This window comes from Mytilus trossulus, unplaced genomic scaffold (genome assembly GCF_036588685.1).
Source record: "Mytilus trossulus isolate FHL-02 unplaced genomic scaffold, PNRI_Mtr1.1.1.hap1 h1tg000247l__unscaffolded, whole genome shotgun sequence".
NCBI lineage: Eukaryota > Metazoa > Mollusca > Bivalvia > Mytilida > Mytilidae > Mytilus > Mytilus trossulus.
In genome coordinates, this window is record NW_026963318.1 from 270,440 (window position 1) to 296,967 (window position 26,528).

General features: G+C 31.5%; 1 protein-coding gene across 3 annotated transcripts in view; it reads left to right on the top strand.

Moving 5' to 3' along the window:
- Nucleotides 1-26,528, top strand: part of LOC134701642 (condensin-2 complex subunit D3-L-like) — a 56,268-nt gene that overhangs the window by 7,273 nt on the left and 22,467 nt on the right. For all 3 annotated transcript variants that reach the window (XM_063562775.1, XM_063562776.1, XM_063562777.1), the window contains exons 10-29: nt 627-683; nt 3,358-3,473; nt 4,189-4,384; nt 5,180-5,249; nt 6,017-6,104; nt 7,845-8,017; nt 8,699-8,845; nt 9,764-9,897; nt 10,969-11,084; nt 11,908-12,021; nt 12,578-12,652; nt 13,056-13,158; nt 13,723-13,822; nt 17,482-17,571; nt 18,647-18,723; nt 20,738-20,849; nt 22,137-22,289; nt 22,707-22,970; nt 23,447-23,576; nt 24,034-24,142. In XM_063562775.1, the coding sequence (XP_063418845.1) occupies nt 627-683; nt 3,358-3,473; nt 4,189-4,384; nt 5,180-5,249; nt 6,017-6,104; nt 7,845-8,017; nt 8,699-8,845; nt 9,764-9,897; nt 10,969-11,084; nt 11,908-12,021; nt 12,578-12,652; nt 13,056-13,158; nt 13,723-13,822; nt 17,482-17,571; nt 18,647-18,723; nt 20,738-20,849; nt 22,137-22,289; nt 22,707-22,970; nt 23,447-23,576; nt 24,034-24,142 (2,424 nt within the window). The remainder of the gene's footprint in view (nt 1-626; nt 684-3,357; nt 3,474-4,188; nt 4,385-5,179; nt 5,250-6,016; nt 6,105-7,844; nt 8,018-8,698; nt 8,846-9,763; nt 9,898-10,968; nt 11,085-11,907; nt 12,022-12,577; nt 12,653-13,055; nt 13,159-13,722; nt 13,823-17,481; nt 17,572-18,646; nt 18,724-20,737; nt 20,850-22,136; nt 22,290-22,706; nt 22,971-23,446; nt 23,577-24,033; nt 24,143-26,528) is intronic.

Genomic DNA, 26,528 nt, shown 5'->3' on the forward strand with positions numbered 1-26,528 from the left:
TTGACTGAGGTCGATATATCCTGTATTGACCTCATACAAAGGCTATATTTGTTATATTATTAATTTCCGACCATATTTGTATCAAAATCGTCATTTAGGTTTGTTGGAATTTTATAAATATTACATCAATTTGTCTCCTTGACAATAACAACATATTAGTTATTATTTAATTTACTCTTTTTTTTTTACATCTTATGTATTTGAAATTTTTTTCCGTCAAATTATTGATCACAGATATCATGTGTTTCAAAACGTTAAACAATATCCTGAAATTCATTACATGACGTCACAAAGTATATCGGTTTTTAGATATTCTAAAAATAACCGTGCGATATGCATTTTGCCGGTAAATATGCTTTTTGCTATACGCCGTTTTCTCTCTACCTTCGAAAATATAGTTTAACATGTGACTATGCCTAAACGAATCAAATTTGTTAAATAATACGAATTAATAATATTATCTGATATCACTAATTAATGCTCCCTAGTGAAGATAAATTGAATTTCACAATTCTTTATTTATGTACTTTATTCTTGTAATTTCTGAATAACCTTTAAGTTGTTCTTGTTTTAAATACTTTGCTAAACCTCACTATAAAAGCATTAAAAGTGTTCTATTTTTTCAGGGATTAAGTCTACTGTGTAAACCACTACATGGACATGTTGGTTCATTGGTAAATGCTGTAAGTATTAAAAATACAAGTATTGTCTTTGTAAAGAAATGGTCAACAAAAAGTAAAAACACAAAAATTCTGAACTCCGAGGAAAATTCAAAAAGGAAAGTCCAAAATCAAAAGGCAAAATCAAAAGTCCAAACACATCAAATGAATGGATAACAACTGTCATATTCCTGACTTGGCATTTTCTAATGTAGAAAAAAAAAGGCACCATTCAAGATCAAAAATTTTATTTGTGTTACAGTCCACAATAAAATTGAAAATGGGGATTGTGTCAAAGAGATAAAACCTCCCTAAAGAGCAGAAAAACACTATTAAATAATAAAGCAAACCTATTTGTCTTTATAATTCATTTCTCCAAAGGGAAATATTATTTTACTAATTCATGAATAGTCCACTTTCTATAGCATTAATATTTATTTGTTTATTTGTTTACTTATGAAACTTGAAGTCCTATAAGCATCATAAGAAACTGTTATTCTATATAGTTTATGCGAAGTATAAAGAAGAATTTTTGTATTTAAATATCATTTTTAAAAAAAATGGAGAAAATATGAAAGGCATCAATAATCAAAAGTCAGACAATATAATGATCAAAAGATAAAACAAAGAATCAGAAAAAAGTCCACAAAAATCCACATTGAAAACAAGAGATTGAGAAACATTTACCCAACAACTACCAGGGGTGAACTCATGTTCAATGAAACATTATGTACTGGTATTGAAATATTTTAAAACTATAACATATATAGAAAAAAATAGTTACAGCTTTTACATTAATGCTAGCAAGACAAATCTTTGTTTGGCTTGCTTGCTTTGCTTGTATCAATGTTTGCTCAATCATGACAATTAAGATAGGTGGGGCTTCAGCTTGTATACATCATACTTAAATTTTATTGGACGTTATGTTTGAGGTAAAGGACACTAAATTTTAAAACATCACTGGATGATTAATATAAAGCGCAATCATAGAAATGAAAGCCAAAAAATTGGTGGTTTTTTTTTCTCGAAGATATGCATTGCTATATAAAAATGATAGAATCTGAAACGAGTTGATGTATCAAATATTCTTTCTTTGTATATTTTTAAGACAAAATATTCATCTCAAACACACCCTAGCATAAGAAGGTTCACTTGATTTTCTCTTTTTGATACAATTATTACTAGTACCAATGTTTTGATTTTTTTTCTTGAGTCACATAATGGAAGGACAGACCTGGAAATAACTAAACTTATAGATTGATATGTTCTCCGTCCGTATTAAGTTTTAAAAAAATGAAGTTAATGCTTTTTCTTCATCCAACTTGATAGATAACCATGTCGGCGACTTGATATCTAATTGTTCTGCCTAACTATGTAATAGATAAATTGAAAACTTATGCAAATGGTTGTTTTTTACAATAAAACACTTCGTATTTGAGAAGAAAATTGTTATTTTATTTGTTTCTATTCACTTTTAAAAAAAATATGGTAAACATTACAGAAAGCATTTGTCGCCTTCTCTATAAACAAAGAATAATCAGTTTGAAGGTTTGCAAGCAAAAATTAATCCAAAATGCGCAATATTCAATAACAATGGACATAATAAATAAAAAGGATGAATTAGTCATTTCCCCTCCTACTTAATTTATCTCTTTTATTAGAAAATCAAGTGCACCTTCTTATGTTATGGTGTGTTTGAGATGAATATTTTGTCTTGAAAACGTACAAAGCAAGAATATTTCATCTCGCTTCATATTCTATCATTTTTATATAGCAAAGCCACAGGTTGACTTTATTACAAAAAATCACAGTACTAAAAGATGAAATATATGGGTCTAATGAAATACTTATGTAATGAATCACAAAATCAGAGTAGGTGTGTTCGAATAGTTTTTTTGCTTTAAGTACTTTACGACAGTCTTTTAACAATGTTTAAGTTGAATAATAAAAAATGCATATCTTCGAGAAAAAACAAAAAAAAGTTTTTGGCTTCCATTTCTACAATTGCGCTTTATATTTGTCATCTTGTGATGTTTTAAAATTTAGTGTCCTTTACCTCAAACATAACGTCCAATAAAATTTAAGTATGATGTATACAAGCTGGAGCCCCACCTATCTTAATTGTCATGCTTGAGCAAACATTGATACAAGCAAAGCAAGCAAGCCAAACAAAGATTTGTCTTGCTAGCATTAATATAAAAGCTGTAATAACTTTGAAATCATTGTCTTAAATGATTGATTGTTATTTTTTGTCTTATTATTATTTGGTTATGATGCAAAAGAATGGATATGGCTCATAGATATTTAAAAATGCGGGTGGTATTAATGATACTGCTTTATATGGATATATGGAAATTTGATTTAATAACCAAGGAGAGAGGTAGTAACAAAATATATGTAAACATGTAAAAAGAACATTTTCATGCCCCACATATGATAGTAGAGGGGCATTATGTTTTCTGGTCTGTGAGTCCATCTGTTCGTTCGTCCGCTTGTCCCGCTTCAGGTTAAAGTTTTTGGTCAAGGTAGTTTTGAACTTGAAACTTAGGTATACATGTTCCCTTTGATAAGATCATTCTAATTTTAATGCCAAATTAGAGAATTTATTCCAATTTCACGGTCCACTAAACATAGAAAATGATAATGCGAGTGGGGCATCCGTGTACTGTGAACACATTCTTGTTTCTTTCTTTTTTAGACCTGTAAATATCTGTTGCCTAATCTTCTTATGTTGATTGGTGATAATAAAGTTGCTGCCACATCTGTACCTAAACACATTCAGGTGACAAAAGACCATGCTATGTACTTTATAAGGTAATGAAATATAATATCTGTATTGTGTTAATGTACCTAGTGCCAGAGGACGGCACTCTGAAAATGAGATAACCATCTTAAGAGGCAATGTTAGAATTTCATTAACTCACGGTAAAAAAACACAATTGGTATAAAAAAAAATTGGTAAATTTTCTGTATAAAGTATTGCATTATGATTATGATTGCAAAGAATTTCTATATAAAAAAAAAGATGACAAATTTCTTATTGGACAATACAAAAATTACCTACTAACAGTAATTACAAAGATGTTGATCATGTAACTTTAGTAGAAAACTTAATAGATATAAATATAACAACAACAAAAAAAGCCTAGCACACACATCAACTTGGTCCTATAAAGCAAAGCAGATACTGTTATGAAGTGTAGGTAGTATTATATCAAAAAGGAGATGTGATATGATTGCCAATAAGACAAACATTCACAAGAGTCCAAATGTTGTGGATGTAAGGAAATATAGGCCTTCAACAATGAGTAAAACCAGTCAGCTTAGGCAGCTATAATTGCCAAGTCATGACCAATTTTGAAACCATTATAACAATTTCAAAATTGCATTTAAACTTAACATGATTAACAAAAAAAAAGAATAAGCTGTTACAGTTAGACCTGCAATACATGACTTTTTGTATGTAGTTATTTGTATCTTGACAATTAAAGTTCTGTACATCATATTCACTTATACGTTTTGTTTATAGTTCCTTATTGAAGACTGAAGAAAGATCAGTTAACACTGTGAAGACTCTCCTCCAACACATGTGTACAAAGGTTCCTGATAAAGCTGAATACAGAGGGAAGGTAGCACAGTCTGTCGTCACAATATTACAGGAACTACCAAACACAGCTTATGGTCATATGGTGGAATGGTTTTATAAACTCTCTAAACATTCTAAGGTATGGTCATATGGTGGAATGGTTTTATAAACTCTCTAAACATTCTAAGGTATGGTCATATGGTGGAATGGTTTTATAAACTCTCTAAACATTCTAAGGTATGGTCATATGGTGAAATGGTTTTATAAACTCTCTAAACATTGTACGGTATGGTCATATGGTGGAATGGTTTTATAAACTCTCTAAACATTCTAAGGTATGGTCATATGGTGGAATGGTTTTATAAACTCTCTAAACATTCTTAGGTATGGTCATATGGTGGTATGGTTTTATAAACTCTCTAAACATTCTAAGGTATGGTCATATGGTGGAATGGTTTTATAAACTCTCTAAACATTGTACGGTATGGTCATATGGTGGTATGGTTTTATAAACTCTCTATACATACTTAGATATGGTCATATGGTGGAATGGTTTTATAAACTCTCTAAACATTCTAAGGTATGGTCATATGGTGGAATGGTTTTATAAACTCTCTAAACATTCTAAGGTATGGTCATATGGTGGAATGGTTTTATAAACTCTCTGTATATTCTAAGGTAAGATGTTTGTTGATTTAAACAGTAAGGCTGCAAACATTACATACAACTCACTCTTTGTGTTGATTTCAGTTACTCCTGTGGTTAGTTGTTTTGCTATTATGTAAACTACTGTGGATTCATTTTTTTCATGGTTACCAATTTTCATCGATTAAGGAAAGTTTTTATTCTTTTGGATATGTTTTGAATTAGTAGTAGTGATGTTTTTAAATAAAACTTGAGAAATTAATAAATTTACATATGGGATTTTTTTCAGATAAACAACAGAGCCTTTGCTATGGAGGTTGTCCTGAGTTTATTATCCACACCAGAAAGACAACCTGATGGTACGCTATTGTAATTTAATGTTATTCCCTTAATCATTGTTACAGCCTATATAAAGAACAAGGCTTTATCCTCTCACAATACAAATTCCTTATTCTAAAGAAATACATATGTACAATTTTAAATACAGATGTGGAATTCATATCTTATGGAATTGTATGTTTAATTTGAATACACTGCACTTGCATCATACTAAACACCTGTTACTAGCAAGGAGCTGACCTATTTTACCAGTTGGTTCTTTTGACGAGATGAGCTCAAAAGGAGCTACAAAAGATACCAAAGGGACATACAAACTCACGAGTCACAAAAATCTGACGTTGCCATGGCATTATACCAAAAACAACCAGAAGACAACCAACAGTATACAAAATATGTCATAAAAAAACGAAGTCTGAGCAACTGACCCATCAAACTGCAATTAGATAAAATATTTTTGGACCAAACCTTTTTTATTTGCACAGTAAGGTATTATATTGCCATATTCAAATCAAGTCTTAAAAATTAATTATTTATAAAAAAAAAATGTGAAGATGTTGAAACTGCCAATCAACGGTACACTAAGTTTATTAAAAAGATTAATACCCTGATTTGTGATATATTTACACCAAGGTGTGACATGTAAGAGTTGTTCATAGATTAAAAAATGTTTATAATGAACCTTAAATGTTTACCCATTTCTTACATAGCTATAATGCCCAAGGTTTTCTCTTTCTGAAAATTATATATTAGAATGAATATCCATGCCAATGTTATTTTTTTTATATAGAGCACATGACACCAGAGACAGCTGTTTTTATCAAGCACACCTCATTACTTGGAATATTGTTAGCTAGATGTTCGGATGCTGCTCCTACGTAAGTACTCACACTTTCCTTTTTCTTAAAAATAGTGAAACAAATATTTTTCATGATACAGTACATTCCGGTTATTTGCATAGCCTATTTGTCAGACGAAATTATGCAATAAAGCGGAGTATGCTTATATCCGAAATGACAAATTACGGAGTCAAATGACATCGATAGTGCAGATCAGCAAAGAAGAAAGATGTACGTCCATAGTCCACTTACAACATAATGAATGCTTATTTATTCTAATAAAAGTTATTTGTCTACTGTCATACATTTTATTTCATTGTGTATTCTTTCAATAAAGTTTATAAAAACATTTTGTTTTTGTTTATTTATGTACCGACTTTTCCTTTACCTGAGATACGATAATGAAATTGTTCTAAAAATAGATTTGTTTCTATGACCCGGATGTACAAATTAAATTGTTACGCTTTGTTTAAAACAAACTGTTTAACAATACTACACAGTTTATAATCATTGTAAACAATAATTGTGTAATGAACTGCCTTTGATATTCAGTATTTACCAATTACACAGTGATGTGACACTGTTACTTTAACACCGCTAGTTTCGTTTATGCAAAGCAGTTAACAGGTGATGGGGCCATGCACGGGTTATTTGCTGGACACGAGCGTTGAAAGTGAGAAAATATAATAATCAGAAGTTAATTTTCTTTTAGAAAAATATTAAAAAGGAAAGATTGATGTATAGAATTCTTCAACCATATATAAATGCCCTGTAATATTTAACATAAATGTAGATCACCCAAGCTGAATTACGAAATTACACATTGGATAATGATCGATAATTAGCAGGCGTTAATGTTTTAAAAATTCACCAAAAATATAATCTATGAACAATGTTTGAAATCCAATCAATAATTAACACCTTTTGAGATAGAAGATCATAGAATGGTTGTGTTTTTACAACAATCAGCTGATTGACATTTTTATGACCTCGAGGCTTAAAATAGAATATGGGAAACTTTACCTGTGTACACATCGAGGCCTTTTCTATAATCATATAAACATGGAAGATACTGTTTTAAAACTTTATTTGAATAACACACAAGTAAATGTGAAATAATAATGAAAATTATGATGCATTCAAGAAAAATATACTTACCAAATTGCCGTTTCTGGTAAAAAAAATCTCGTCAGTTTTAACTGAGCATATCTAGCTGGCGAATATTTTCTATGCAATAAACCGAAATGCCACTTGTAAGGCTATGCATATAACCGGACAATTTAACATTAGGTGAATGGGAAATGGTTTTGTGCAGGAGAAAAGTATGCAATTTACCGAATTATGCTATTAAGCGGTATGCAATTAAGTGGAATCGACTGTATATTTAAATAAAACATATTTCTGTGCTTACTTGACAAAATAATTTTATTTTAAATGTTTCATGAATTAATTGGTATTTGTTGTGTCCGGTCACCAAATTTAAACTTAAGTTCTTAGAATTGTTTCATTTAAACATACTTGGTACTCGGGGAAGACATTTTCAAAATGTGGTATTAAGTCCCCTTTTCGGATAAATTTAGAATTTCACTTATATTTTTACTATACTTGACATCCACCCATAGTTGTGATTTCAAAGGTCTTTCCCTATGTTTTATGTATGTTTTTATGGAATACTTAGGATGTTTGATTGTATTTGAATTGGTAATTGCAGTTTTAATTGTAAAACTCCTTTAAATCATAATTTATAGATAGATAATGTCATGCCCTTTGATTTTATAGTGTAAGAACCAGAGCCATATCATCATTTTCAACATGTTTCTTGTCAAAAGACAATGTTATAAAAGAAACCCTACAGGATATTGTAACACCTAGAAGTAGACTGAGGGAACATGCCCCTCCACACCTTATACCAACACCTGCCATGGATGTCAGGACACAATCTGCTACTGATGGTAAGTTTTTAAAACTAAAGGGAAATTGCATTAGGATATATAGTTTTCTTCTTTAGTTGCTGTTGTGTTGTTAAGAAGAAGTTTTAACAGTATTTTTAGTGACAACTGATTAATAAGGTCTAAATCAAGTACAATAATACTTTAAAGCAGCAATATGGGATTTGGAAAAAAATATTTTCTTTTATATATCTATCTTTCATTTTTTTTATGCCCCACCTACGATAGTAGAGGGACATTATGTTTTCTGGTCTGTGCGTCCGTTCGTCCGTCTGTCCCGCTTCAGGTTAAAGTTTTTGGTCAAGTTAGTTTTTGATGAAGTTGAAGTCCAATCAATTTGAAACTTAGTACACATGTTCCCTATGATATTATCTTTCTAATATTAACGCCTAATTATATTTTTTATACAATTTCATGGTCCATTGAACATGGAAAATAATAGTGCGAGTGGGACATCCGTGTACTTTGAACACATTCTTGTTATATATAGATTAGAACTTGTCTAGTTTTAATTAAACCAAACATTTGATGCATTTCAAAACATAAAAATAATCAAGACAAAAAGTTACATGATTTTTTTTTTTTTGTATCAAATAACTTTAAGTCTGCCTTTACCTTTCATAAATGATGAATGTTAACACAGTAACACTGTATTGTCCATTTATCCTTTTGTGACTATTTCAGACAATAACACAACAAACAATGCTGAGAAGACAGCAGAGAACATCCAAGGACCAGCTGTAGAAGATCAGACACCAATGAATGCCAACCAACCACCTGCTCCGGGGAAAACACCATTCCATGGAGTTTATCTCACACCATTTAATCCAAGTATGTTGTCTGGGTTACAAAAGAGTCTAATGTAAAAGTCAGCATGGGTCACCATATTTTTCACTTTAGGAAGACTGTCTTTTTATTAAAAAAAAAATATATGAAATAACATTTCAATGATATAGTTTGTGATAATGCTATATATGAAAAATGAATCAATAATAGTTATTATCACTATTTTACAATTTTCCTTTGATCTTTCTGACTGATAATTTCCTTTCCTTTCTCAGCACAGTAGAGTGATATGAAAAATTATCTTTGGAAATTAAGGACGCTTGTGCCTCTTGTCAATGAAATAAACAACGTCATCATAGGTAAAATAGCTATAAATAGATTATCGTTGGCATCTCACTCAATTACTATTCTCACCTACGCTGGACTGGCTCAAGCCAGAAAATCAGTCTCATTAAGATGGCCAACGATGATCTGTAATACTAACATAAAAAGAAATATTCCGATAAATCTTTTTACTGCTGTGTCATTGTGAGGAAATCTTATCCATTTAAATCAAGAAGTTGTTTGAAATACTTCAATCAGACACCAATCCAACAATAAAAGGATTCTAAGACTAGATCTAAATACACTACCAACATTGGATATCATACATGACTTCTTGTTACTACTATTAAAACTAGTTCATCTTTACCATGGAAGATGGAGTTAAGAAATCTCACGACAACTTGATTAACTTCTTTTTATTTATGTCAACTTTGTTTATAGACCACAGTGTATTAAAAGGATTTTTCCAACTACTTGATCCATTAATGAAACAAATAGATTATAAAAAAAATTGATACATGGCAAAAAAAATGAAAATAAAACATTTTGTTGGGAATTTTAAATAGGAATGCTTTTGGATGTCCAATGGGAATCAATGCTTTACTGAATTATTTGTATACATTTAACAATTTGTTCCAGACATGCCTGATGATGATGGTGTCACCTCCATGTTTAGACGCAGAGCAAAAGATCCTAAAGTTAATGTCAGAAAGGCAGCATTACATGCATTAGAGAATATCATAAGATTTCAGTGCCCTGATTACAGTAGACAGGTAGGTCACAGATAATTATCAAATTCAAACTAAAGGCTTATGGGTCTTATCATTTGAATGCTGTTAAGTATGTTTTGATCAAATATCAGTCAGAGGTGCTACTTAAACAAGTGATTTCATTATCACCTATTTAAGTGATTTTGGTGTTTCCTTTAATCTTCATATGCTAATTTCTTTGATTTTCCATATTTTCACAAACTTTTCTTTAATTTTCCTACATCGATCAATTATCCCTTTTTCTATGGATATTAACTTCACCAGTGTGCTTGAGCAGTAAGTTAGTGCGCTAAATCTTTTAAAAGTACCCTTGGGAATTGTTCTGTAATCAGATATTCATTAACTACTCTGACTATCAGACAAAGGTCAAAAATATTAGGTAACCTGATTATTTTTAGAGTTAGAATGATATACTTCAAGGTTATGTCCTGATCTACAAGTTATTCCAGAAAATGCATATTTTAAATAAATTGTAAAAACTGACAGGCTAATCAAGCAAAAGACAATTTCTAGATGTTTTTTCAATGGAATTCTTCACTTTACTAATTAAAGAATCAAGCTTGTAAGAAAAATATCAAGAAAAAGTTATAAACACTTATTTAAGTGATCTTCTCAAATTACTTGTTACAGTGATTCTAAAAAGTCTGTGTCTATTTATAGATTTTTTTAAAAATATTTCACAGCCAAAATTACTTGAAGAAGTGATTCTGAAATCACTTGTTTAAGTAGCACCCCTGACTGAATATCTGAAGTTTTATTCGTTAAAGAAGTATTTATTTTCAAAATAGAAACAATTATATATTATCCAACAAATGGTGAAGTTTATTCAAATTATTACAGTTGAACATAATTTTCACCTTGTGCCTTCTTTGAAATTTGTGTTTCAATTACTTTAACGTCTACTTGTTTTTTGGGCCATTCGATGTTACTGGGATTTAATATGCAAAAATGTTAAAGTTTAGACAATTTCAACAGCTCTTATCATTTGATTTGAGTCTGTAGATTTAGTTTGTGAAGCAATTTAGATATGCCTTATATGTACACAATTTTATTATGTTATTATTTTAATTACAGGATTTAGATGTTTTAGTAGAAAGATGTCGGGATCCAGCTCTGTCTGTAAGGAAACAGTCTATGCAGTCATTGACAGATTTATTACTGGACTTTCCTACAGAAAAACCTTTACAGAAGTATGTTCTACTGGTCATTCTTTAAAACACAAATGTTTACCATATCAAATACACTATATTGAAATACAATTGGGGAACTAAGTCTTACTTATATTATATTTCTATTAATATTTAACAGTGTCTGACAGATTTCTTAGCTTATGTGAAGTGAATTCAAAAATATTTTTTAAAACTTTAAATCCATGTGTTTTACTGTAGATTCATTATTATTCGTTGGATACCAATTTTCGTGGTTTTCGTGGGTACAAAGGAACCACGAATTCAAATGTTCAACGAATATCATATTTTCACTAGGCTTTGTATACAGAGATTGGCAAACCATGAAATTAAATATCCACGAATATGCAAGTTTTCAGCAGTCCACGAAAATTGATACCCACGAAAATAAATGAATCCACAGTACTATATTTATCTATATACTAGATAAATGAATAAAAAAATATGCCCAATTTATGAGCATTTTGTTTTCTGGTCAGTGGGTCTGTCTGTTTGTCTCTTCTTTTGTCCGTCTGTCCCGCTTCATGTTAAAGTTTTTTATGAAGTTGGAGTCCAATCAACTTAAAATATAGTACACATGTTCCTTATGATATGATCTTTCTAATTTTAATGCCAAATTAGAGATTTTACCCCATTTTCACGGTCCACTGAACATAGAAAATGATAATGCCGATGGGGAATCAGTGTACTTAGGAGACATTCTTGTTTGCAATTTACATTTATAATAGAAAAATATAGTTCGTCAGATGTGCAAAATAAAATAAAATACAAAAAATCTTCAGACGTTTTTTTACAGTAACAACATTTTGATGTTTTTTTACTCTAGATCCTGGTTAGAAGGAGTGATGCCGCTAGTTATAGACAGAGAGACAACCCTACAAGAGAAATGTATGGACCAGTTAGAAGAAATCATATTACACAATATTGTACCTCTGAAAAGGTAGGTATTACTATTCACACTTTCCTCAAAATTTACAGGTATCAGGATTTATAGCAATATTGTAATTTTCTATAATAAAGGTAAAGAGATATAGGAAGATGTGGTGTGAGTGCCAATGAGACAACTCTCCATCCAAAAAAAGGTTTATTTTGATGTTTTTATTAGATAATAACATTCTGACATCCTCATTAAACATTGTACTCTTTTTCTTACAATAGGGTTATGAATTAAATCTAAACGGATTGTCACATTTATATGATTGGAAATGGTTTGTTGTTTGACATATAGTTTTCACATTTGTTTTTGGTCTATTGCTAATGGTTTCTTGATAAAAAAAAAATTGAGTTTCACCTACTCATATTGAAATTTACTAGACTGGGTTTCTGAATGAAATTTCTTCAAATTTTTCTTCTTAATCTATTCTTCAGCAACATTATTGAACAAGTGCCCCTAATTAAAAGAAGTAAAATGGTCCTGTCTACCTTTCCCTTGGTGTTGTCATGAAGTTGCTTATATACAAATAAGATTGATTACATATTAGTTTGAAAATTTGTAGGATGTCCAATGAATCACACAGACTTGCCTGGGATGTCCTTAATATAATGACCCGATCTGAGTCGGTAGATCTAAGGTAAGATTTTTATAGTATAAACTAAAGGTGGAACATAACTCTACAGGGACATAACTTTGTAAATATCACCCGAATGTTTCAATCAAGTTCTATTTTAAAGAAGATAGTAAGCTTCTTAATGATCAAAATTAGTTTTTGTCAAACTGCTTTATATCCATTGAAACTTTTTTGGATAATGTGTGTGGATTCAGGAAATTTTAATACTTTTTTAGAGTCAAAGTAAATATTTTGTCTACATTTTATGAAAATTTAGTCAAGGTGTTCATAACCACCTTGAAAGAAACTTCTTAACAGATTGAAAAAGAAACTGTATTTACATTATTATAGCTTTTGTGATAAAATTGCATCCATTAATACCATGACATGGAGAGCACATTGTAAAACTGAAATCAATTCTTTCCAGGAAATATTTACAGAAAGCATGTCGACATTGGTCCAGACAGGGGAAGATTAAAGCCACACTTATTTCCAATTTACAGACTCATGTGAACACAGATAACAATGAAGTATATTATAATTATATCACCTTCACGTTGTTGTTTTAATCACTACCGAGTAAATAAGGGGGAAATTGTTTACAGCAGATTCCATTAAGTGTGTAGCCAAAGGTAATAACTTTGGTTAGGTTGCTTGTTAGCTGAACCATGAAGTCATTATTAGGTCAGGTATACCACCCTCCTTTCGAAATGATGCATCCGACCTCAACAGTGGGATTATCTGACCTAACCATCCAAAACCCATTACCGTTTACATAATGGATTCCACGGTGATTATAACATCATTGGAGAATTGAGTTATTCGATCAGTAATTATCCGATGAGATCTGCGTAGTCAGGACCAAATGATAAATTAAGAAATTATTTTAAAAAGACTAATCTTTCATCTTGCCATGCAAAGTTGACCTTGGATGAATTTTATTAAACTTTTTAGGCTTCTTTGGTCATTGAGCACCAAATGGTTTGCTGTATTTAAACATATTCGCTTTTGAATGTTTAGGTGTGAGCTTCCAAATGCAGGTAAATCCAGAAAGCGCTGCAGACACACAAAATTTATGTGATATTTTTTTTTAGGTATCTTGGATGTTACTGGCTGAGTTAGCACCAGCTGTACCTAAGATGTGTCATGGTTTTGTGATAGAATATTGGGAACAACAAGCTCATACTTCTGATGGTACGTTATTCAATAATTGTGATTGACTGAAAAAATTACAATGCCATATTTTCATGACCAGGTTTACAGTTGAGGATTTGATTGGTCATTTTATTTTGACCATTGATAATTTTAGAGGATTTGATTGGTCATTTTATTTTGACCATTGATAATTTTAGAGGATTTTATTGGTCATTTTATTTTGACCATTGATAATTTTAGAGGATTTGATTCGTCATTTTATTTTGACCATTGATAATTTTAGAGGATTTGATTGGTCATTTTATTTTGACCATTGATCATTTTAGAGGATTTTATTGGTCATTTTATTTTGACCATTGATCATTTTAAAGTAACCCTAGAGAGTTGATACAAAATTTCCTGTTTAAAAGAATTGACTATATGTATAATCTTTGTCTGACTGGAATCCTGCTAAAAAAGGGAGATAATAATGTTCTTAATTGAATAACAGTAATAATTCAAACCTTTGTATTATACAGGCAATGATGTTTTGCTGAATTATTTTAAAAGTTAAACAAAAGAAATGTCAAGACAATGATTAAGGTGGTGCCTAACACTACAGGGAGATAACTCTGTAAAGTCATCTAAACGTATAATTACGTTGTATTGTAAAGGGATAACTAAGCGTCTCAATGATCAAAATAATGGTTTGTCAAACTGCTATATAACCTGTGAAATTTTTCTGACAAAACGGTTGGTTCAAAATTTTTGAAATTTTTATATTTTTGTTAAAGGGTCAAAGAAAATACATTGTCAAAATTTTATGAAAATTAAACAAGCCAAATTAATTTTAGTGAAAGTGTTGGGTACCACCTTAATTGTATATTTGACATATCATAGTGTTAGCATTTTGCTGTTTTCACACTTTACCTTTTCATTGCCTCAACCAAATGTTATAAAGCTTAACTACAATGCATATTAGCACACAACACAGATCAAGTTCTAATTTGAATGGTGTCACTCACCATTCTTTTGTTATGCCTCTTGATCAATGGAAAATTGCCATTTTCACTGTTTTGGACTGTCACCATTTCGAAAAAATGTAACTAAGTTTGATAGAAAACAGTAATATAAATGTTACCCATTTACTGCACCGGATGCACATTTTAAGGGCATACGATACAGTTTTGATCCTGTATTTACAAGTTCATGAAAATTTGCATATAAGCTATTTTTTACCTGATTTAAAGAAATATGTAATAAAAAACATACCTTCATGTGCTACTTTTTGAGTAAAATGAGGTCGAAATTTTGTATATTTGCTCAAAATTCAGATTTGTGGTCGTAATTTCGTTTTCGAAAGAAAGACATAACTTTTTTGTTATAAAAGATAAACACAAATTGTTTTTTGTTAAATAATCGGTAATTTCTGTATTTTATAAATATCGTAAAAAAATATGCAATTTTTATTAAGAAATTACTCATATTTATCAAATGTTCATGAATTGAGGAAAAAAACGGTCATTTTTTACTGCATGTTTATCAAAATTAAAAAAAATCCTCTATTTACAGTTTTATAAAATTTAGGTCACATAATCTCCGTGCAAAATGAAACAAAATGCCGTTTTGAAAAATAGGGGTCCATGAACTCGTTTACAAATTAAATCAGCTTGAATGATAAAAATCAGTCGAAAAATGCATCTTTTCCCGATATGTCGCAGTTTGACGTCGCGAAAATAACAAATTACGTTAGCAACGTCATTACCTTCCCTGTAACTGTATCGTATGCCCTTAACAATGTCTCTTCAGTATAAATAAACATCAATAGGTTATGAATTAGTACAAAGTAAAAACACAAAAATACTGAACTCCGAGGAAAATTCAAAAAGGAAAGTCCAAAATCAAAAGGCAAAATCAAAAGTCCAAACACATCAAACGAATGGATAACAACTGTCATATTCCTGACTTGGTACAGGCATTTTCTAATGAGTACATTGACTCTTGCTTATTTACCAGAAGGAGCATCTTTGTCCCATTAGACACATTTTTCTTTTATTTAATTTTTCAACTTCAAAAAACTTTCTGAACTAAAAATAAATACTATGTTTATTTTCCAGTATATTTATTTTTATATTTATGTATACATTGATGTTATTTAATAATTCCAGAGGTTATATCAAGTAAGTATTTATGCAAATTTATGCATTAGCTTGGAGCTTCTATGTATATTGGAATATGCTGCCTTTTTGTTGCTGATGCTATTTAAAAACAGCTTTTTCTTTTCATAAGCTATATATTTGGTTTGATTCACTGTTGCACAGATTGCAAATGTTTTGTTCCAAATTGAAAATACTCCCTATTTGTCCATGTGCTATTACAAAACTATTTGTTTTTGTTACAAGGATTTTATTTCAAGTTTCTTATTTTTGAATTTTCTTTATATATAAAGTTTACAATCTTGTCTTATATTTAATATTGGCCTATATAAGAATTTTTTATATCTATTTGTTTTTCAATATTAAAGAAATAAAAAAAAAATAGAATATTAAAATGCTCACAATTTACCTATCATAGGATTTTCTACAAACTCGTCCTTCTACTTATTTATCCTCTTCATAGACTTGTAGTCAGAAATATGTTTTAAGTTTAGATTTTATACATATGCATCTGGTAGAGCTATCTGTATTTTATGCTTGGCGCTTTATTGCGACCTTATAAATTGGCCATGGCATGTGTGTCAAATGTAAATATGAAAAAATGTATTGCTGATATAAAATTGTAATGCATTGATATTTCTTTCCCCATTTAATCTCATTGTAAAGTATGTTGGGACAAGGCTATAATTTTTATAACTCATAGAAATTGTTTACCATTTGCTCTCTGGCCAATATAAAACTACCATCATAAGGGACTAGACGGAAAATAAAAAGGCTTTGCTTGTTTGAAAAAGCTTTACATAAAAAAAAAGCCTTGAATATTCCAATTTATGAAGAACAACAAGGCAGGACAACAGTGCAATAAAGTAAATTTAGAAACCTTCAAACTTCAACAAACACCTACAAATACAGCTTCTTTCCACGTACCATCAAAGACTGGAATACCTTACCAATAAGACTTAGATATAGAAGATGGAGAGGCATTCAAGAACAGCCTCACATCTTATTAAACAGAGTAGTCACGCAACAAACATTTGATTTTGATACCTTTTTAATGAGCACCATATTGAAAGACTAAATTAGTACTTACGTGATGGGTCTTAGATCCATTTGCATTTCAACGATGTAGAGGATCTGGTGTTAATGAAATTTGTCATACTGTGGATTCATTTATTTTCGTGGGTACCAATTTTCGTGGATTATGGAAAACTTGCAAGTTTGTGGATATATAATTTCGTGGTTTTGCCGAAGTCTACATACAAGCCTATAGGAAATTTGTTATTCGTTGAAAACATTTAATTTCGTGGTTCACCAGTACCCACGAAAGCCACGAAAATTGGTATCCCACAAATAATAATGAATCCACAGTATATTAATTATGTTCATGTATTTGAATGTACTTTGTCTGTTCTGTTGGTGAATCCCTGTAATTTTACTGCCTACTGTTGATCTGAATTATACATGCAATTGTCCTGAAATGTTATATTTCAGTATTCTCTTTGAAAAACAGAAATATGTTAAGAGTTATAACAAGACATGTTAATTTATTGTCTTATTTTTTAGAGACAGACTATAGCACTCTACAGAGAGTTCTCTCAGTGATGGCATGTTCTGCTAAATTTTTCCCTGAAGATAAAAGAGATAGACTTATCGGTAGGTCGAAGTTGTCATTTTGAGCTCTTCTTGAAATATGACTACAATAAAGAATAACGATCTTTAAAACATTTTTACTTATGGAAAGTCATTTGAAGGAAAGAATCTCTGGAAAGTTATAGTTCATTTTTGTCGACTTGAGTTGAAAAAGCGAGACTAAGCGATCCTACATTCTGTCGTAGTTTAATAACTTTCTTAAACTATACTGAATTTCTACCAAACCTGGACAGAAGCTTGTTTATGATCATAAGATAGTATCCAGAAGTAAATTTTATAAAAATAAAATTCTATTTTTTTGTGTTTTATTTAAGAATTGAATGCTTCTTTTTGTAAATTTATTTGGGTGTAAAAGCGTTGACCGAAGTACTGTTTGTTTGAAGCGCGGAAGCGCTTCATTCTAAAAATGTACGCACGGTCAACGCTTTTACAACCCTATAAAGTCACAAAAAGAAGCATTCAATACTTATAATTACATTTTTTAGCTAGGATTATAAAACACGATTTTCATGAAGTTAAATTTTTAAATTCACCTGTGCGCTTTATTGTGGGACCTCGTGTCATCATGAATGAAATGTTATTGTCTCATGCAACTGCTTACGGAATAACATGTGATGTGCAATTAGCCAATCAGAATAACGTATTATAATGAAACATACATCTAATGTAATTATTTATAAATGGACTTAGTTTTTCTGCGGGGAAACATTACATTCACTCTGTGGTTAAAGTTTTTTAAAAATTGAATATCTTTCTTAAATTATACTGGATTTCTACCAAACCTTGGACAGAAACTTGTTTTTGCTCATAAGATAGTATCCAGAAGTAAATTAAAAAAAAAAATCCATTTTTTCCATATTATACTTTTAAATGGACTTAGGTTTTCTGCCAGGAAACAACACATTCACTCTGTGGTGACAGTTATGATGATTTTATACAGAAATTAATTCACTCAATTTGAAAAGCATTTTTATATACAACTTGATACTTCTAAAAGGAAATTTAGAAAAATTGATTAAACAGTCTTGAAATTCAACTTAAGATTAACTCGTCAAAATAATGAACATATTTATTGCAGATTACTTAAGGAACAGATTATTACAGTTTAATTCTCCTCCAGAACTGATATCCATCACCATAGAAACACTCTCTAAGGTATATATTGTCAGTAGTATATATTGTTTTTGTTTTCTCATTGACAGTAACATACAATAGATAACATTTGTATCTTTCTTTCTGATGAAAATACCAGCAATAAAAGTTACAAAATTTCCAAATCTGAATGCAGGTAAAATTTCACTCTATGGAAGATAGGAGATAATCATGAATACTCTTGATAATCACTGACAACCTTGAAATAGTTCATAATTTATATTTGTTTTAAATCAGTTCTCTGTAGTATTTAAATTTAACCCTTACCATGCGGTGACCGTCATATGATAAGCATACCTAGACCTCCGTTATTTGGCTCCAATTGCGTTCCATACCTTTAGAAGTCCACTTTATGATACTTATTTAAAAGTTATGCATGTTCCGTCAACCTGAGGCTATCCATATTCATGTTTATCATGTATAAGTTGCATTTTGAGCACAAATAAGGACTTGGAAAATTGAAATCAGCTGAAACTCGATTTTCTGGAGGGATGGGCTTCACATCTGTGTCTTACAAAGGATGTTCAGAGGCATCAAACTTGCAAAAATAGTGCAAACACTCTGCCATATAACTGCTGATCATTATTATTATTGAAATACACATAGGAAATGACTACTTCAGGTTTCAGGCAAGGCTTCCAAAAAATATTTGAGCCAGCCTGACATTTTTTATCTGATCCCGATTTTAATCCCTTAAAACTTAGTCACAAAAGGCAATTATGGTAATCAGTTGGCCATTCCAATGATTGACATTAGATTAAAAAACAAAAACGATTTTAAAAAACTTTACTTTGATATGAATTTGATGTTCGGATGTAAACTATTAAACTGGCAGTGCATCATTCATAGTGTGCACATCAGTGTGCTCATATCTGCCTCAGACTCTTTATTTGCGCAAAATGACATTGACAAAAACTTTACTTTCGTTTTTAAAATCACATTTTCTTAAACCGGATGTTGACTTGACAATTGTAAAACATGGACCATATACGGATACGTAAAATCTGTGTACGTTTCAAACCACGGCTGAGTGAAGAAGCTCTTTCCACGTTATTTCTTCAACAAAATACTTGAAATGAACGTTAGATACAGGTATCAATGATAATTTTTGCATTTTTAAAGAAATGTAGGTTGCATAATAAAATTTTCCACCTGTGCACATGCGCACACGTGTTCTAGTTCATACAACATAGTTCTGAAGATTTTTCATTCAAAACCTTTTTCATGATTTTCATCAAATCATGTTGATAAAGTTATTTCTTATAATTTTAATCTTTTTTACGAAATCAATTAGATACAAACTGCTGAAATGTAAGAAAAAATAATTGTGAATAGACTGATAATTTTTACAATGTCCGGTACTGTAAATAGTTTACCTGTCACCTGCACAGGTAGATGTCAGCTGTCCAACAACTAATTAGCCTTGATTAAAATTAGAAAATATTGAAGTAGGGGTTGTTTTGATAGTAATTTATCGTCATGTCACTTTTATGACCGGAAATGTGTGGATGTTAAAGACAAAAGGTTGGGTCAAAAAGATCGATAATTATGTTAAAATGACCTAAAAAGCCTTGAAAACTAAAAAGTAGATGACCGCTTCATGCTTTGCCCAGCTGGACTTTTACCTGACATTATACAAATGACCAGAATGTATGACCGTTTTGGAAGCCCTGGTTTCAGGTCCATTTGAGGTCAAAAATCAGAAAAAAACGTGAAATTCCGTATTTTTGGTCCAAATGACCTTCTGTACACTGCTGAACCAAGATCAGATTCACGCCCACCTAACAACTATTGGGGTCAATTTGTTAACTAGGGTCCACTCTACATACCAGCTACAGCTGGATACCTTTACCAGCATCCCTGGGTCTTCTGGGTCAAGAGAAAGGATGAAAAATCGTCAAAATTGACGCATTTGCACCTGATGACCAACTTTTGGGCACTAAGTTACTAGTTAAATTTTGTTTAGTTGCATCATTAGATATTATGCCATATTTAGTATTGTATTGAATTGTTTCAGTTGTGTGAAAGTAAAGCTGAAGCTACAAACAAGAGATCTGAGAAAGATGCCTGGTGTGTGGACTTACTGAAGGCTTGTGATACCTACCTGTCGCATGTTATATTAGAAGAATGTAAGGATTTACTGTATACTTTGGCCACATAAATTTGATTTCTAGACCTGTGGGTTTTTCCCCCTGTTTTCTAGGAATACACTTTTTTTTTAAATAAAAGAATTCACTGGTTCTGCAATATTTTGGTTGCATGCTCATCTTGATTTTATCCCCCACATACAAACTATATTTTGCAAATGCACATGTGGTAAACCCATATGTAAAGGAAAATACAAAAAATTCAACACCATTGGTTGTTTTTGTGCTGGCTCATTGGTGTGGACTGAAAATTATGAACAAAAGACAGGGTACAGATGAGCTTCCAAATTTAGATTGAAATAATTTTTTTAATGGAGATGGGGAAAGTTTCAAAGAGACAACAACCCGACCATAGAAAAGACAACAGCAGAAGGTTACCAACAGGTCTTCAATGTAGTGAAAAATTACCTCACCCGGAGGCGTCCTTCAGCTGGGCCCTAAACAAATATATACTAGTTCAGTGATAATGAACGCCATACTAAACTCCAAATTGTACACAAGAAACTAAAATTAAAAATAACACAAGACTAACAAAGGCCAGAGGCTCCTGACTTGGGACAGGCACAAAAATGTGGCGGGTTAAACATGTTTATGAGATCTCAACCCTCCCCCTATACCTCTAGCCAATGTAGAAAAGTAAACTTATAACAAAACGCACATTAAAATTCAGTTGAAGAGAAGTCCGAGTCTAATGTCTGAAGATGTAACCAAAAAATTAAACAAAATGACAATAATACATAAATAACAACAGACTACTAGCAAGCAGTTAACTGACATGCCAGCTCCAGATTTCAATACACCTTATCGCTATTTGTCCCCCATTACTGGATATCACACAGGTTCCCGTAAAATTTTGACGTCATAAAACAAAACATCTGACGCCACAATGGAAAAGAGATTGTTGTGTGCGTCAAAAGGTCAAGTGGCCCGGTCGGCCGGCCAAGTAGGGTAATAGCGATAAGGTGTATTAAACTGATTGAAAGATTATGATTTCATCATATGAATATCAGGCACAATCCTTCCCGACCTTAAGCATCACTCAATCAACCTTTGCCATAGAATGAGAACAATTATCAAATATCTTCCAGGTATTCAACACTTTACCTAGAATTTGCATAGCTTGTATATTATTCTTCTCCTAAATCCTTGGACTTGATTTCATCCTAACTTCATAGAAAAATAAAGGATCAAGCACAGATAAATGAAATAAAACAGAAATATGTTAAAATCCTTGTTTTTTTTCTTTTTTTTTCTTCTTAACTATCGTAGATGTTGACCCAATAAATGAGGATATGGTAGTACGACACTTGTTTACATTGGGAGAAATAGCACAGATATGTCCCGCCAAAACCCCAAAGAGAATCTTCCTTATTGTACAGAGTATGATTGCTGCTCCCTGTATCTCAGCTCCAGCTTCACATGGTAAGGTTAATAGCTACAATGAATTTTTTTTAAGACTATGTAAACAAAAACATATTTGAGGATTGATTGTTAATCCTTCAAAATGACCATTATTAATATAGTAAATAAGGGACCATTTTTATAAAAAATTTACATGAAAAATAACCATTGCATCATACATTATTAATTGTAAATTCAGAAATTATCAGGAGGAACTTTTTATTGTGGATAATGTGACTGGTTGATTATTACAATAATGAGATCATGAATTCTGACATTTGATACATATATCTGTATGCAGATTTTCCTTAAATCGCAATAATCAATATCACTTTTTTGTCCATTCTTAAATAATCACAATAATAAATGCACACAATATTTACAGTAAAATGCAGCTTTAAGATATTTGTAAATAGAACTTTTGTGTGTTTACAATAGGATCAGTAAACATATCCAGTGGTTCCACAGAAAGTTCAGAGAATTCAGAGAAGACTACCAGAGCTTCCAGTAGAGCTTTGACAAGAACTTCTACAGGCTCTGTGGGTTCTACTGAGGATCATACAGATTTAACACAGAAAACACAGTTACGATTCTCCCAGCAGACGCAGGGATTCTCACAGATACAACTTACACAAGCATTCTCACAGTTCCAAGGATCAAAGATGTCAAATAGAATCAGAGCTTTTGCTTTCATTGCTCTCGGTAATATTGCGTGGTTTTTTTTAAAGATGCATTATTTCCCATTTAAATAAGCAAATAATTTGGTTAAGTCTTCAGTGTAAGTAAATAAGTATTTTAACGTACTTCTGGAATTCAAATTACAATATAGTTAAGCTGTGCTTAACTTTAAATTGAAATCAGGTATATTATATTTATTTAAAAAGTTTGAATGGTTAGCTCTTCAATTTTCATGGTATATGCTGGCCTTGATAACCAAAGACTTTAAAATTGATATTGCTGTTTTTCTGCTTAGTGTGTAGCATTCAGGATTAAAAGCAAAGATTGATCAGATCAATGTGTGTGTCTTGTACAAAGCAAAATTCATATTTATTCATATCACTTTAACAAGTTTATTGCATGCAATAAACAGTTTTTGTTGGATATAACACACCAATCTGTTTACGCCATCATTTTCAACATTTTACCAATTTAAACTGAATATATTTATATTTTTCCAGGTAAACTCTGTCTTCAGAACCCAGATTTGGCTAAGAAATGTGTTGCAGCTTTAGCTAGAGAATTGGAAACTTGCAAAGACCCTACTATACGTAATAATGTAGTCATCATAATGTGTGATCTTTGTGTCAGGTAAGATGATATAATCTAAAATTAGGTGAAATTATTGTCTCTTACTGATTTTTAAGAAATTTTATGTAATATTTTTTTTTTTTTAGTTTTGCAAAATTTGAAGAAGAAAAAAAAATGTGTTTACTTAATCTTCAAATCTGATTAACACATCCAGTAATTCTGCATGTCCAATGGTACATACTGTGGATTCATTTATTTTCGTGGGTACCAATTTTCGTGGTTTGAGGAAAACTTACATATTCGTGGATATTTAATATCGTGGTTTTGGCAAAGTTCACACTCATTCCTTTACAAAATTTGTATTTCGTTGAACATTTGAATTCGTGGTTCTCCTGTACCCACGAAATCCACGAAAATTGGTATCCAATGAATAATAATGAATCCACAGTATACTATTTTCAATGTTTTGACATTTTCATCAGATTTGGGTAAATCTTATAACAATACAAAATTGTAGGTACACCACCACAGCTGATAGATATGTATCTAATATTGCTGCTTGCTTGAAAGATGAATCACCTTTAGTTAGGAAGCAGACACTTACACTGTTTACAAGGTTACTTCAGGTAAATTATCTCAGACTTAGTATGTATTTATAATAATTAAAGGTAAATTGCCTTCAAAAACACTCAAAATACTAAATCTACTACTATCAAACCTGAATTTAATGAACTCTTTCTGGACCAGAGGAAACTTGTAAGATTGATTTGACTACAATAGTCCGGCGGCTACAAGCATATTTCAGACGAATTGTGCACATCCTGTTACAAGCATGAAATTTGGCATAGACCTTTCTCAACTATTATTCTTTTATTTCAGATAGGGAGGCATTTGAAAAAAAATGTCTCACTTCCGGTAAAATCCAAAATGGCGGACGTCATACTTAAATCAGCCCAATATCGAAGGCTAGCGTGTAAAAATGTGTTATTATCATGCTACTATCATAATATTTGGTATATACCTTTGTTTTTACTACTTTTGGATAAATTAAATAGATAAGATGTCTTCAGAAACCCCACTTCCGGTTAAAATCCAACATGGCGGACATTGTACTTAAATGAGCTTATTTTTTAGGGAGGGTAATTAAAATGTGTTTTAACGTATTGCTACTATCGTTACATTGTTAAGGATTCTTTCTGTGCTGCTTCTGATGGCTAGAATGTATAAGACATTATGCCTTAAAAACCCTTACTTCCGGTTATAACAAAAATGGCAGACATAGAAATATCATTTTTTTATTCAAATTTTCAACTTTTTTCAAAATGTAAAGAAAATGATTTTATTTTGTGCTGGTCATTAAACTTTTGGCTTCAAGTTATCCCCAAAACCACTTATTCTAGCATGTTGTAAATGTTTAGATATAAAGTTAACACTTCCGGTAAAAAATAAATTTCAAAGATGAGTCCTCAATCTATTTCTTCGATGTAGAGTTTGGGATAGATTGATTAAAACAAAATAGAATCACCAAAATACTAAAAAATATTTAAAGTTACTACTATTTGGCCAGGAATACATTTTTATTCACAGTCACCATGACATGCACACATCGCAGTGCACGGGATACCCGATTTTCAACATTAAAAATAACCGCGGTATCCTTTCTTTCATCCACAATGTACAAGATTCTTACAAAATGATGAGGTCTCAAAAAGAGTTTTTAAAAAGCTATCCTCTTTGTCTTCGCCTTGAATGGGTAGCATAAGAGACAATCCCAAGCTCGTCTCCCTAAACACCTACCTAAGTATATTGCATGATTTACATGCAGGAAAAGACATGACCAAGTTGAGGGATAGCATCAAAAAGCCTTCCCTTTTGCGCAAATAGTTATTTTCTTGCTTCGTTAACAATGTTATACCCATCCGTTAAGTTTGTGCGATCTTACAGTAAAACCCCGGTGATTTAGTCTGATTAATCATCATTCTTTATGTTAAAGTCACATCTTCAAATGCAATCAATGTTTCCCACATAGTCTTTTTCCCTTTCAAGCAAAGAGAGAACCATATCACAACAGGTAAAGGCATGGATAACAATACGTGCATGTGTCAGATCACTCATTGCCTAGCGCATTTGAAAGGCCATTGATAGATATTAATCCAAAGTCTTTTCCGCTCCCAAACACAATCCATAGTTCGTCTACCCCTATTTGACAGAATAGCGAAACAGTAGTGACAGCATCATCATTAACGACTGTTCGAATCATGACTCGTTTAAGTTCGTGTTTGACTGCATCAGACACATGCACCATGATTTTAGTGTCTGCCTCTAAATGTGAACTTGGTGCTGAACTTGAAATAAATCACGTGGTTGATAAGATAGAATATCCTGACCATTTGTTGCTATAACTACCATACGCATCCAAGACTTCGTCCACTCGTATTTCAGTTTCAAGGTATTTTATTAAGGCAAGGACATAATACCCAATCAGCATACTCGTTAGGCCGCAATTCACAATCGGAGAGCTGATTTCCAACATTTACAAAGACTGTGGTATTGTTTCTCACATCGTTAAATTCCAAAAACACATATTTTCTTGCCTTGTTAACCAAATCTGTTTCTTTTTTCGATCTTACAACAAAACCACGTATCGTATTCAATGACATTTAACTTATCAAATCCATATTGTGATGTTGGCTGGTCAATCATCATTCTAAATGCTATAGGCACATCTTCAAAATCCATTTATGTCACCAACGCAGTTTCTTTTCCAGCAAACGTGTTATATTTTAATGCCTAGTGCATTTGAAAGGTCATTGATTGATATATATCTTATACTTGTTCCCTTCCAAATGCAAACCAAAGTTTGTCTGCCCCTATGTCACGGAATAGCGAAACAGCAATGACATCAGTATCTGTTTGAGTCATGACTCATTTAAGTCTGTGTTTCACCGCATCAGACACATCGATCTTGATTCTAGTGTCAGCCTCTTCCTGTAAATATGGTGCTAAACTTGA